This window comes from Amblyraja radiata, chromosome 2 (assembly GCF_010909765.2).
Source record: "Amblyraja radiata isolate CabotCenter1 chromosome 2, sAmbRad1.1.pri, whole genome shotgun sequence".
NCBI classification, from domain to species: Eukaryota; Metazoa; Chordata; class Chondrichthyes; order Rajiformes; family Rajidae; genus Amblyraja; species Amblyraja radiata.
In genome coordinates, this window is record NC_045957.1 from 91,507,248 (window position 1) to 91,522,353 (window position 15,106).

General features: G+C 43.9%; 1 protein-coding gene across 2 annotated transcripts in view; it reads right to left on the bottom strand.

The window, feature by feature from the left end:
- Positions 1–15,106, bottom strand: part of cul1 (cullin 1) — a 98,782-nt gene that overhangs the window by 68,143 nt on the left and 15,533 nt on the right. Inside the window, exons 1-2 of one of the 2 annotated variants that reach the window (XM_033050264.1) lie at positions 6,149–6,268; positions 468–760 (exon numbers count right to left, since the gene is read on the bottom strand). In XM_033050264.1, coding sequence (XP_032906155.1) covers positions 468–607 — 140 coding nt within the window. In that variant the 5' untranslated portion in view covers positions 608–760; positions 6,149–6,268. Of the gene's footprint in view, positions 1–467; positions 761–6,148; positions 6,269–15,106 lie in introns of those variants that run through there. The other variant, XM_033050255.1, reaches the window with a different exon arrangement.

Sequence of the window (15,106 nt, forward strand, 5' to 3'; positions counted from 1 at the left end):
GCTGTTTATCTCTCCACAGATGCTGTCTGAACTGCCGATTTCCTGCATTTTGTTGTTCAGGGGTTTCTGCATTTGCAGTATTTTTTCCTTTGTTTCCTGTTTCACAGATATCACCAGTTCTCAGCAACTTTGAAGTAAACAGCAATAACTATGAACTATTCCATGCTTTCCTTCATAATTGTGGAACTTCATACGCCCATTCTAGAGCAGAGTGGCAGTGCAGCACAAATAGTTTGATTCTCGAGTTTTCTACTTCAAAGATAATTAAATTATTATTTTATTTGCATACTAAATAATCCACGTTAAAAAGATATGTTACCTCACTAGTAAATCTTGTAAATCATAATGAATTCTTCAAATCAAGATATTTTCAGTTACACTACCTTGAGGGATCCTGCTCCCTATACTTGAACTCTTGGAGAATTAGCTAGAAGTAGACAAACAATGCTGATTATGCAACAGGATACGTGTAGAGTTCCATGTATCTAGATTTAGCCATGCTCTGTCTGGTGTAAACTTGTTGAATGCCAGCTCGAAGATCATCCCATATCTGATCCAAGCCTATCTGCTTAAGACCATGTGGATTTTGGCTCTTGTTTGATGACATTTTGTTTCCTTATAGGTTTCTATAGCAAGGTTCACAGTCAATAAAGCTATTCCTCCATGAGATGTAGCAGTAAAGATTCCTGTCGGCTTCCCACTGTTAACAGCCAATGAACTTCACCTCCTCCAAAATTGGACAGAATCTACCTCTTCAAACCTGTAACAGAAATAACAAGTTTCAAACAAGGAATTATTGCGACGCATTTTTATTGTTTTTAAGGATTATTAAGAGACATTGCTCAATCTGCATTTTCATGTGTTTTGGACCAGATTCTAACATTCTGTATTAAAAATGTAAAGCTTATAATACTTCGACCTAAATTGATGCCAGTTAGCACAGCAAGATATTTTTTTAAAACATGTACCATGACTAACAGGTATAATATAGTATCAGTTTTTATTTCAACTTGCAGGCTGGCCAAGTCTATGGTGTCATATCAATCATTGATGCTATTTGATGACATCATATAGCTAGCTTGTCTATAGAGTTAAGAAAATATTTTACACTTAACAATACAATTTTGAACAAATTTACATCTATTACAATTGGGAAGATATTTTAACGTCACAAAATGAAAGTAGTTGGCAGACAAAATGTTGCTGAATATTTGACCTGATGATTGGATATTCAAAAGAAGGCTTATTAAATTTAAAAACAGAATTTTTCATGAAATAATGGTGAGTTCAGTGCACCCAGCACTAATATATACCTAGCGAAGGAGATGTTCTGCATGTCGTAAAAATGGCAAAAGTAAGATGAATTATGTTGTTGCCATAAATTTTGCAAAAATTGTGATTTGCTGCAAATCTCCCATGCGTCAAGAAATGACTAACTGTTCTTTTAAAACAGATATAATTTAATTGAAATGGTGTTTAATGAGATTTAAATTCTAAAATGCCACTTTTAGAAATTAGATTAGAATTTGGATTAAAAAAGGGTCAAGGAAAGTAGTCTTAGCTCTGCATTAAAACCAGTTTATCTTAAGGATTTTTTCAGTTTTTTTTAGAAATTCATCTGAATATAATTATTGTCCATTTTTATATTTTTAATTTGACTCCGATTAAAGTTATTTCCATTTCTGTTTCTTTACACTTATATTAATTGGTTGCTAAGACAATTAATCACTCAACAAGGTCCCAGATATCCCACTTCCACACAATATGCCGTTATCAATTCATACGCATATCTATTTGCAGCCTAAATAAATGATAAAATTACAAGTGTCAAGAGATTTGCTACTTCATCTGCCATAATCTCAAATTCAACATTATTTAAATGAGCATGTGGTTTGTGGTGCTATAGCAATCCAGATGTAAATCAGCAGGCTTTACAAATCAGTTGTTTTGGGAGTGTGGACATTACCCTCAATTTATTAAATGTAGGATTTCATTGCAGCTCTATGAGTATCCTTAGAAAACCTCTGGTGGCTGTCCTTGCAAAAGCTGTAGGAATTCAGTTATCAGAAGCTGTCCTGCTGCAGAGTAATAACTCGACATGTTCAATGGCACCATTGTTGTTTACATCAATGAAATCAATAATGAGCGCAAAATGGGTGGTCCACAAAGAAAAGGAATCTACAATGCATAGACCGCGACAAGCCTCTAACCTATTTGAGCAAAAAAGTTAATCTCGTTAAACCCATTGTTAACATTGACTCAACCACCCATAGTAAAACAGTGGGGAATTTGGCATGTGTTATGCCCACGAAAGCCAAATTTGGGTGGCTATGTTTGAGATCATCAGCACTTTCCACTTAGGTGACATGAAATGTTGCTTAGCAACTTATCTATTCAAGTCTGAAAGTAGTTCTGACTGAAGATGGGTGCTTCTGCCTGGTCACTGACATGATGTTTTGAGCATTGAGTAGCCACTTTCTCTTCATCGTTTAATTGCCGATCATGCTACACATGGCATAATTGCAAAATACGACGTGCAATTGCCTCGATCTGCCTATTGCATGCCATTTCAGTTGTTTCCTTTGCATTTGGACCAGTGGCGTTTAGTTTCTGGGTGGTACTTCAAATTTAATTATGTTAATGTTGTTCGTAGCATTTTCTTGTACAGGGTATATGGAACAAACTGCCAGAGAAATAGTTGAAAAAAGTACATGGAGAAGAAAGGCTTCGAGGCATATGGGCTAAACATAAACAAATGGGACGAGCTTAAATGGGACATCTTTGGTCGGCATGGAAGAGCTGGGCCGAAGAGCCTGTTTCTGTTCTGCAGGACTCTATTACTTCTCATAAGGTCATGTGAAGGTAGCAGAATTAGGCCATTTGGACCATCAAGTCTACTCCGCCATTCAATCATGGCTGATCTATCGTCGACCAAAATGCTGGAGTAACTCAGCGGGACAGGAGGCATCTCTGGAGAGAAGGAATGGGTGACGTTTTGGGTCTTCAGGCTGATTTATCTCTCCCTCCTAACCCCATTCTCCTGCCTTTTCCCCGACACCCGTACTAATCAAGAATCTATCTATCCCTGCTTTAAAAATATCAATTGACGGCCTCCACAACCTCCTGTGGCAAATAATTCCACAGATTCACCACCCGCTCATTAAAGAAATTCCTCCTCCTACTTCCTAAAGGAACTTCCTTTAATGCTGAGGCTATGATCTTTAGTCCTAGACTCTTCCATTAGTGAAAATATCCTCTCCACATCCACTCTATCCATGCCTTTCACTATTCTGTACTTTTCAGTGAGGTCCCCCCTCATTCTTCTAAACTCTAGTAAGTACAGGCCCGGCGCCATCAAACGCTCATCATATGTTAACCCACTCATTCCTGGGATCATTCTGGTAAACCTCCTCTGGACCCTCTCCAAAGCAAGCACATACTTCCTCAGATATGGTGCCCAAATTGGGTTAGACTCTGTTCTGCAGCTAATGGTGTAATAAGGACCACAAGGTCATCCAGTAAACATCCGGAGTTCCAGACCCCTTCCGGAGGTGCTACTGAGAAGCTGAGGCCGGACCATCGCTGGCTGGTGGTGGAACCTTGCGAGTCGACAAAGCCCATGGCCGACGGTGCCTGGGGCAGCGGAGCAGCGGCTGTCCCCTGGGTCGGCTCCATGGAAGCATCCAGAGAGGACCTGACAGCCATAGTGGAGAAGTCGGTGTGGCATTTTACGATGGAGCCGACCGACGGACGAGGAAGTGAGGACGCCGCTGCCAAGGGAAGGAACAAAGGAGGACCTGGCGTGGGGGGGGAACTGCCGTGAGGGGGTGGGGGGAGGGAAAACCAAAGGGGGACCCGGCGCGAGGGTACTTTGTAACTTTGTAAGTGCCCTTTATGGCCGACTATTTGCATACCTTGGGTATACAAGCAAAGAATTTCACTGTGACGTGTCATATGTAACAATAAAGTAGTCAATTCAAATTCAATTAAAACTGGAATACAGTACATCTGCTGGTTTCCACAGCTGCTCATGGATATCCAGTATTCAGCAGCCAATTCAATCCTGATCCTTCGCTGTGATAGTGCCACATACAATGGAGTGTGTTCTCATTTGGAAAACAGAACCAGGTCTCCTTTGCAACTACCCAACTATAACTGCATCCAATGCAGTCCTTTTCTTCAGAGATCAGGCTTCTGGATTTTCAGTCTTCAAGCACAATGCTAATTGGTACATTGGCATGAAATAACTGAAACTCACTATTTTACTGGCTTCAACAGATACTCATCAATTTTACATACAGAGGTCAGTCACAAAATAAGGGACCAGCCATTCAATGCAGAAAATATAAATGTATTCATCCAGAGACGTGAAGTTTAAAATTTTCTATCAAAGGGGGCTGTGGAGGCTGTCCTTCAATGCAATCAAGACTGAGACAAATGGATAATCAACAAATATGGAATTAGTTTGGGAAAGTGGTGCCAAGGTAAAAGATTAGCTACGATCTTAATGAATGCAGAACAGACATGGTGGGGCAAGTGACACCTAGTTCCATCTCTTAAACATTATGATGATAGTCTTCAATATTTTGGAAGTAAATAATATCCCAACCTATTCTTGTAAATAAAAGCTATTCAACCTTCTGCATCTTGTTTACAACTAAAACACCTTTAAGTATCGATATACCGCTATTTTCTTGTATGTGGTATATGGAGTGGGTTGCTGGTTCATTCAATATTCCCGGGAATCTCATTGCTTCCAAACTCACAGCATTTCTTGACAAAGCCTGATCCAAAACTGCCCCAGGATCAACTCAAAATAGGTAGCAAAGTCAAGCAATGTTAGAATTAAAACAAGTGAATATAGTCATAGATTCTTAGTCTTAGTGAATATAGTCATAGATTCAAAAATGACATCCAGATTCTGAACCGTTATCTTAGTTTTGGACAGATGGCAGAGAGGAATGGAAGATACTGCCAAGGAAATGAGTTTGTGAAAGGGACCAAAAACCAATCATTTTGGACTACGTACAACCAAACAGATAGAAATTTCTGATTATCCAATACTGACTGTTAGGTTTGTAGTTAGAAATTTGAGACAATTGAGAAGTCAAGCCTGGGGACGGGGAGACAGAATTGAGCATCTTCAGCAAATGTATGGGAATTAATGCATTGCTGTTGAATGACATTGCCAAGAGGCAGTTATTAAACAAGTAGTAAGTGGTAAGACATAATCCCTGGAAACACCAGAAGCAGTGATTTTAATTGTTGTTTTATAAAATGATATATAGAGTAGAGTAAAAATGGTATAGCTTTCCTTGTAATTTTTTAACAAAATGATGATCACTAATCTTAAAACTCAACAAAATTCAAGCATTGTGATCAACAGTAGCTGTTGTTCAAATTTGGCAATAAATCAACAAACTCAGATGACTTCTTAACTAAAATAATCTTAACTTCATCCCTGGACATTGTAGGATTCACTTTAAATTGTTTATAATACCAAAATTAAGATTCAAATAGTTTTCTTCATTTATAATAATGATGTCACAATCAGAAGGTCAGAGCAATGTAAACGTCTCAGTGCTACTATTAGTAGGCACAATCCTATTTAAGATTATTTTGGATCACCTACCCAGGATGTGCTGTAACAATGAAAGTTATCAATCCATTGATTTCATTGTTTGATGGTTTTCAGGATACCTGCATCACATGCTTCAGTTACCTCTTCTGTCACACATACAATAACTAAGATGAGTCACATCACAATCTGAATTAGGTTCAATGAACCATGACAACATGCCAACATTTACCTACCTAGGCACTACTATCTGGGTGAATGTATATGCAAAAGGATGTGACAAGAATGACAGTGGGAGAGCCTTTATGATGCAAGTGACTATGTTGGGGAGAAATGTAAAATATTGAGCCTTGTAATATAATGGTCTATCATCAATAATGAATATCAATTGGAATTTCACTGCACAAATTCAGAGCTTTTAAGAAATTTCTGCACAAAGCAAAAAAACATGAAGTTAATGTTGACATGGGGAACCAAGTAATCATAGTTATTCAATCTATTGGTGTAGATTTGCTGATGAAATGCCACAGACATGACATTTTGACTGATTCAACACAGGTGCTGCCTTACCCGATGAGCGTCACAGAGTCATTCAGCGCGGATCCAAGTCGACCAATATGCTGCATTCCAAGCTAGACCAAGCTTCAGGTATTTTCAGCTTTAGATTTAAATTCCACGTCTCCAGATTTGTTTTACTTCAAAAAGATAGAAAAAGTCTACCAATAGCATATACAATTTATTCCTCATATCCTCTCCCCACAATGGCACTGCAGCAATCAGGCACAAAAAACAAGAAGCATTTACAAAGCACCTTCAGCACGAGAATAAATGTGAATGCATTTTACAGGTGTATAATAACACAAGGATAACACTTTAATAGGCAACTATTAAATCTGGAATCATTGTACACCATGTACAGCCTGCTGCAAGCACATTTTAGCACAATCTAATTTTTAGATATACCTGGCCATGGCATGTTTTTCTATATTCCTCAGAGAATGAGAATTTCTCACCTGACTAAATTGAGGAATAAATAGGAAAGGTTTAGAGGACTATTGGACAAACCCAGGCAGGTAGGACAAGCGTAGATCAGGCATCTAGGTTGACCCTGTCTCTGTGCGACAAGACTATGAATAGATTGAGGAATATGCAAACCAAGAGAGCAGACTCTAGTCAAATACAATCACAGTGCTACCAATGCTCCACGGAGCCTCATAGATGCACAGCTTTGTATTGCCGGGGTTATTTGAAATCTCTGCCATTATCATGCCCACAGCATGAAAAATGGACGTTTTGCTTCCACCAGAACTGCACTTCCTTACAATTGCAATTAGCAATTAACAATTGCATTTGTCATGGGTTAAACTGACATGGACAAACTCTTGTTTCACCTATCACATAACAAGTGATGTAAGAACTTTCCAAATGGGAACAAGATCTGCTGAACTATGGTAAAATGCGAGTAACTACAACCAACAATGCTGTTTCAAAATGGAGTTCTACTACAAACCCACTGACTCCCATGGCTATCTGGACCAAAGATCTTAGAGCAGACCAAAGATCTTAGAGCGTAACAAGATAGACCACTCCTGCAAAATCCAATGGACTGACGTGCAGTACGCAACGGAGCGCAACTTCCACCATTTCAGTAAACCCGACCCTATCTTTGACCCGACCCGACTTCAGTTATGCGTTCAGTTAAAACGGCACATACCTTGCACAGAGAGGAACTGCAGATGCTGGTTTAAACCAAAGACAGACAAAAAAAGCTGGAGTAAATCAGATCAGGCAGCTGGTGAGTCTCATCTATAGTCGAAGAAGAGAACTCCCGTTCCCTAATCTTTACCGCCATTTTGTGTGTGTGTGTGTGTGTGTGTCTGGTGAAGCGAACGAACGAGCGAGCGAACGCGCGGACAGATGGACGAAAGCAACGATCCTAGAGCGGAATAGGTGATATTTCGGCTCGACACCCTTCTTCACACTGACAGTCAAGGGAAAGGGAAACGGGATTTATAGGCATATCTTCCATTCATTTGTCCTTAGTACCGTCTATATCTCTTGTTCCTCTTTCCCCTGACTCAGTCTGAAGAAGGGGCTCGACCCGAAATGTCACCTATTCCGCTCTATGATCGTTGCTTTCATCCGTCTGTCCGCGCGTTACCTTGCTCTTGGTGCTGGCGCTTCTCCCCTCAGACTCCGCCAAACAAACACACACACAGTATGTCCGGCAGATTGGTGCGGGCCGAGACCAGGAGCAGGGCGAAGGATGACATAAAACGGGTCATGGCAGCTATCGAAAAAGTACGGAAATGTTAAGGGGGATATTAAAAAAACACCCGAAGGAAATAGATCTTCAACAAAAAAGAGGGGGGGCGATCGTTCCGTGTCCATGTCGGAGGGAGGGGGGGGGGGGGAAGGATGGCTTGAGTGGGTTCAGGATTTTCTGGAGCTCCTTCCTAATGGCAATATTTTGTATGTTCAAAGTTAATAAGGAAGACTAGGCAAGAATATCAAAACGATCACCTGCAACTGAGAGGAAAATAAAGATGATGTGTGGTATTTGGTAAAATAATAGCAATATGAAGACGCCATGACCAAAGCAAAGATACTAGAGCGGAGACAGAAGCCGGTTACGGAAATGGCGCTTAAAGATTAGCAATGACCTACTACGGCTTTTTCGTCGAGTGGACTATCTTGCTCTGTTCTAAGATCTTTGATCTGGACTACACTTCTTCCCACCCTGCTTCCAGTAAGGACTCTATCCCCTACTGCCAATTCCTCCATCTACGCTGCATCTGCACCCAGGATGAGGTGTTCCAAACCAGGGCATCGGAGATGTCCTCATTCTTTAGGGAACGGGGGTTTTCCTCTTCGACTATAGATGAGGCTCTCACCAGGGTCTCCGCTATATCCCGTAGCTCCGCTCTCACTCCCCATCCCCCCACTCGTAACAAGGACAGAGTCCCTCTTGTACTCGCCTTCCACCCTACCAGCTGTCACATACAATATATATAATCCTCCGAAATTTTCGCCACCTCCAACGGGATCCCACCTCTGGCCACATCTTCCCATCTCCTCCCCTTTCTGCTTTCCACAGAGACCGTTCCCTCTGTAACTCCCTGGTTAATTCTTCCCTTCCCTCCCAAACCACCCCCTCCCCTGGTACTTTCCCATGCAACCACAGGAAATGCTACACTCCCCCCTCGACTCCATCCAAGGACCCAGGCAGTCTTTCCAGGTGAGGCAGAGGTTCACCTGCACCTCATCTATTGCATCCGCTGTTCCAGGTGTCAACTGCTCCACATCGGTTGGACCAAGCGCAGGCTTGGCGATTGCTTCGCCCAACACCTCTACTCAGTTCACAATGACCAACCTGATCTCCCGTTGGCTCAGCATTTCAACTCCCCTCCCATTCTAAATCTGACCTTTCTGTCCTGTGTCTCCTCCATGGTCAGAGTGAGTCCCACGGTAAATTGGAGGAGCAGCACTTTATATTTTGCTTGGGTAGTTTAAACCCCAGCGGTATGAACATTGACTTCTCCAATTTCAGGTAGTCCTTGCTTTCTCTCTCCTTTCCCTCTCCTTCCCAGCTCTCCCACAGCCTCTTCCTTTCTTTTTCCCGCCCCACCCCCCTCATATCAGTCTGAAGAAGGGCCTCGACCCAAAACGTCGCCTACCCCTTCGCTCCATAGATGCTGCCTCACCCGCTGAGTGTCTCCAGGATTTCTATCTACCTTATACTGTTTCAAAGAGTGAGCAGAGCAATGTTGAGCTCCCTGGTTTTATTAATGACTAGATTAAGTGGGATCCATTGGGTCCCAGTCACACGGGAGGCCTGGTCCCCCCAATGCAACCCACTCCACAACGCAATATTCCACCACTCACCTGTTCCCCCAACGCAACCCGTTCCCAAAGCAATATTCCACAATTCACCCATTGCCCCCAACTGCGCAGGCGCGGCTCATTTCCCCTCATCCCCCAGCACTTCTCCCCCTTCCTCATCACGTGTGGGAGGAGGGGTGTGGGGGTGTGTGTGAGCAGGGGGTGGAGGTGGGAAGAGCATGGTGTGGGGGGAGAGTGTGGTGCGGGGAAGGGTGGTGGGCGATGGGGGGGTGATGGAGAGGGGGGGTGATGGAGAGGGGGGGTGTGGGGAAGGGGAGTGGAGGAGGTGGGGTGTGGGGGACCAGGGGAGGGGGGCGTGGGGAAGGGAGGTGTGGGGGAGAGGGGCATGGGGGGGCCGTGAGGGAGGGGGTGTGGTGGAAGGGGGGGGTGTGGTGGAAGGGGAGGTGTGGGGGAAGGGGAGGTGTGGGGGAAGTGGGGTGCGGGATGGGGTAAGAGGGCTGTGGGAAGGGGGGGGGGGGGTGTGCTCACCCCGCACCTTCAACTTATGGCCTCACGCAGTAGCTCCCGGTCCCACTCCGACTTCACTCAGAGGTTCACTTCCGGTTCAACTTTACAGCTCCCGACTAGTCGTGCTGGTCGCCGCAAAAAGCAGCCCGCACGCTCCTTTCTGCCCGCATGCTGCTCACGGACTCAGCCATGCCTCTAGGGCTTTATTCCCCGCGGGTGCCGGAAGGGGTGTTACCTTCATTGTGAATGACAGGCGAGAAAACCAATCTGCTGATCTTGCGATTTTTTAAACCTTCAAAACTTTTGTAATATTCCACCGATCGCAACAAAACTTGGTGCAATTGGAGCAGAGAACAGTAAGGTGGTGAAAAAATCCTAGCGATATAAGGTACCGTTTTTGCGAAATTAAAAAAAAAAATGCCTACTGGAAGAGGACAAGATGAGAGTTTTAGTAATAGTATAGATATATGCTGAAATTCCAGGTTGTGTCAAATCTTTGGACCCATATTTAGCTACTGTAACCTCTTTGCTCACCTTACAATCAATTTTCTCCAGTCTTTTTGCTCAATAAAGGCTTTCACTGAATTCAGTGACACAAAACAAAGTTCAATATACAGTTTATAATCTTTGTCACTGTACTTCTTTAAAAAACGTTATTACAGTGTATCTCAGGTTAATTATGAAAGAGGTAAATGTGCGAGGAAGCTGCAATAAAATCTGAAAGAAGGAACTGCAGATGCTGGTTTAAACCGAAGTAACTCAGCGGGACAGGCAGCATCTCTGGAGAGAAGGAATGGGTGACGTTTCGGATCAAGACATCTGAAGATGGGCCTCGAGCCATCCTTATACATTATTATAAAATATACAATTATTTTACCTTTTGCGCAGGAGAAACGATTACATAATACTGACTAATTACTGTTATGTGTGCGAAGGAACTGCAGATGCTGGTTTACCGAAGATAGGCACAAAATGCTGAAGTAACTCAGCGGGACAGGCAGCATCTCTGGATAGAATGGGTGCCGTTTTGGGTTGAGACCCTTCTTCAGACTGAGTCAGGGGAGAGGAAAGCAGATATAAGGAAGGGTAAGGTATGAAAACGAGACATCAAAGGGGGTGAGCGCTTGGCCTCACTCTGACAGCAGAGCCCAGGCCAGAAATGTCAGTGTTGGAATGGGAGGAGGAGTTAAAGTGTTTATCAGCCAGATCAGGTAGGTTTAGGCAGACTGAGTGGAGGTGTTCAACGAAAAGATCACTGGGCCTGTGATTGGTCTCGCCGATATTTAGGAGACCATACCTGGAACAGTGGATACAGTAGATAAGGTTGGAGGAGGTGAAGTGAACCTCTGGTACATTGTGAGAGGTATGAGGAGGAGAGAGAACGGATGAGTGAGCAGTTCAGAAAAGAAAGAATACAATTTGATTTGGTAGATATTTTGCAAGGAAGTTCATATAAGTGCTATCAAATCCTGTTGCATTTTCTTAGGGTAACCAATTTGTTCGGAAGGATATAGGTTATTAGTATATGTAATGGTGTTGTTTGATCCACACTCCATGCCAGTTGGTGGCGGTAATGCACCAAAAAAGTTGTTTGCCAACCGCCAAAAAACACCACATAGAAGAAGAAGAAGTGAACCTCTGTCTCACCTGAAAAGGCTGTTGGGGTCCTTGGATGGAGTCAAGGGAGGAGGTATAGGGACAGGTGTTGCATCGCCTGAGATTGCAGGGGAAAGTACTTGGGAAGGTGATGGTTTGAGTGGGAAAGGACGAGTAAACCAGGGACTTGCGGCGGGAACAGTCTCTGTGGAAAGCGGAAAGGGGTGGAGATGGGAAGAAATATTTTCTATTGCTACCCATATTGTATTGTTCAGCATTATCTACTATAATTCGTTCATTTCACCCTAATTCTAACCTTAATTAAACTGATGGAATATATACTGTATCCAGTTGTTAATGAATACCACAAAACATTAACCACACTACCACCGTGAAACATTTTATGGGTGAATTTTTACATAAAGTTAGGTTTCTCTAAGTAAGATCTTCAGTAATCTGAGAAGCCCTTACAATTATTTTCTGTGACAGCAATGGAATCTTTCATTGCAACTAAATAATAGACAGAAATTGAAGAGTGACCCAGCTGCAGCATTCTTGACAAAAAAACTCTAATTGTTTACTACAAAAAGGTGATCTGTAACTTAGATCCATTGACTAAATATTTCCTCAATCACTGATTTATAATTGTATTTGTAAATTTAGGAATAATTACGACAAAAGTTTTCTCATCTGAAAATAGCTATTGATATAAGCAATGATCACGAGCTAACCTTAATAGCAAAATTCATAACTTAAATAATAAACAAGTGATATTTAAAGGCTGATACAAAGTGACAGGTTTTGTATATACCACAATAGATTTCCTATAGGCAAGAGCACAGCAGGGAATGTGAAAACTGTTGGATTAAATTGCATTTATTTCAATGCGAGAAGCCTCTCAGATAATTGCCTCCATTGCCAGAGTGAGCAACACCGGAAATTGGAGGAACAGCACCTCATATTCCGCCTGGGTTGCTTGCGTACGGATGGCATGAACGTTGAATTCTCCCAGTTTTGCTAGCCCTTGCTGTCTCCTCCCCTTCCTTAACCCTCGAGCTGTCTCCTCCCACCCCCCTGCCCTCGGGCTCCTCCTCCTCCCTTTTTCCTTCCTTCTCCCCCCCACCGCCCATCAGTCTGAAGAAGGGTTTCGGCCCGAAACATCGCCTATTTTCTTCGCTCCATAGATGCTGCTGCACCCGCTGAGTTTCGACTACTCACCTCACCGTCGCGGAGCTGGCCGAGTCCAGAGCGGGTGGAGCTGTGGTGGATGCTGCTGCGACCCGACCCCCGGAGATCCGGTGGCTGCAACTGCGGGTCTGGCGGGCGGCGGCACCGGGAGCCCGCGGGTCCCTGGAGGGAGACCGCTTTTCGGGGCTTCCGCAACGGCGACTTCTCCCGCCCGAGTTGCGGGGTTGAAGAGCTCCTGGAGCGGGGCCTTACATCACCGCCCCGCGCGGCTGGGAATGGCTGCGGGACTGCGAGCGCGCGCCGGGGGCACTAACAACAAGAACCCGGTGCGCGACCTTGCATCACCCGGCGTAGCTTTAATGGCTGCGGGACAATCGCCATCGCCCGCCGGGGGCTTTGACTTTGACTCTGACATCGGGGGGGAGAGTGCAGTGGAGAGATAAGTTTTTTTGGCCTTCCATCACAGCAATGTGATGGATGTTTATGTAAATTATGTTGTGTCTTGGGTCTATTTGTTTGTAATGTATGGCTGCAGAAACGACATTTCGTTTGGACCTCAAGGGGTCCAAATGACAATAAATTGAATTGTATTGTATTGTATTGTATTTCTCCAGTATTTTTGTGTACCACCCACCAGCCTCTCAGATAAGGTGGACGAACTCAAGACATGGGACTGAAATATTATAGTCATAGAAACAGCTCAAGGAAGGACAGGGCTGACACTCGATTTTTCAGGATACAGGTACTACAGGCGTGAGAAAGGTGGAGAAAGAGAGACAAGGGAGTTATATTTGTGATTAAGGAAAACATCAGGCAGTAGCCAGAGGTAAAATTGCTGAGGGATCATTCAGTGAGGCTTTATGGGTGGAGCTCAGAAATAAGAAAGGGATGATCACCTCGTTAGGATTGTACTATAAACCTCCAGATAGTTAACAGGAATTGGATGAACAAATAGACCTGGAGATTGCAGACAGCTGCAAGAATAATAGGTTGGCATAGCTGAGGATTTTAACTTTCCCAATATAGGCTGGGACTGCTTAGTGCCAAGGGCTTAAATCAGGTGCAATTTATTAAGCAGGTTTAAGAAGGTCCTCAGTGGATATTTCTTCTGTTTTTACTGTGGAGCAAGACAAGAAGACTAGGGAACTCTAAAATGTTAATGGGGATGTATTGGAGATAGTCTGTATTACATTCAAGGAGGTGCTGGATGCCTTTAAACACAAGCTTAAAAGACACAGGAACAGAATTAGGCCATTCAGTCCATCGGGTCTGCTCCGCCATTTGATCATGGTATTTTTCCCCATTCAACCCGATTTTCCCGTCTTCTCCCGTTATTTTTAACACCCATACTAAAAAAGTATCGATCTCAACTTTAAAAATACCCAATGACTTGACCTCCACCTCAGTCTGGGCCTACTGGGTCTCCCGGTTGCTAACTACTTTAATTCCCCTGCCCACTCCCACACTGACCTTTCTATCCTGCGCCTCCTCCTCTTGGCCAAGATCAAGTGTAGCATCTGTTTGTATCAGTCGAGGACGAGGATCGCGGATCTAGCACCGATCGAAATTGGAGTTCACGTTGGCGACCAAAGTAGTCTGTCAGTTGCTGGCTTAGAGGTGGATCCACCTCATCCAGTCAGAATGGTGGCAGCAAATGGAACGTTACGACAGGGTATTTGCAATACCCTGCGACTGAGCATGAAGTACTTCAGCGAGGGAGCTCCCTTCTCACGGGACCAGTTCGTCAGGAAGGTCTTGCTGGAGCCTTGCAAATTTGCGGCCAAGGACATTTACTGTCACCAGGACTTCCCGGTTAATGGTTACTTTGATGTCACTTTCAAGTATCCAACGGGATGGCAGAAACTGATGCAAGACTTCCGGGAGAAGGGAAACGAAGCTCCGCTGTCGCTGCTGAATGTGCAGCCGCTCTTCACCCTCCCCACCCAGAGGAACGGATGATCACGGTGCACATGTTTAACCCGCATGTGCCCATCGTGGATGTCCTCACCTTCCTTGCTAGTTATGTCGAGTGAGCAGGGAACTGTGCGGATGTGAAGGACCTGTTCGGGATCTGGACGAGCAAGCGGCAAGTCAAGGTGAAGATGAGGGTGGAAGGTAAGGGAGCCATCATCCACCAGACCTCAGTGTTCGCTATCGGAGGGAACTGAGGTTACATGACCTACACGGGGCATCGCAGAGTGTGCAGGAAATGTCACAAACCTGGGCACGTGGCAGTCAAATGCAGTGTAATTGTCTGCAAGAACTGCAAGCTGGAAGGCCACGAGACAAAGGACTGCCAAGTGAACAAGAACTGGTCCTTTCACACTGATGCAGTGACCACGAAAGTGCATTAGCACATTTTCTATCTTTGGCATGTCCACAAGGATTCTCGGA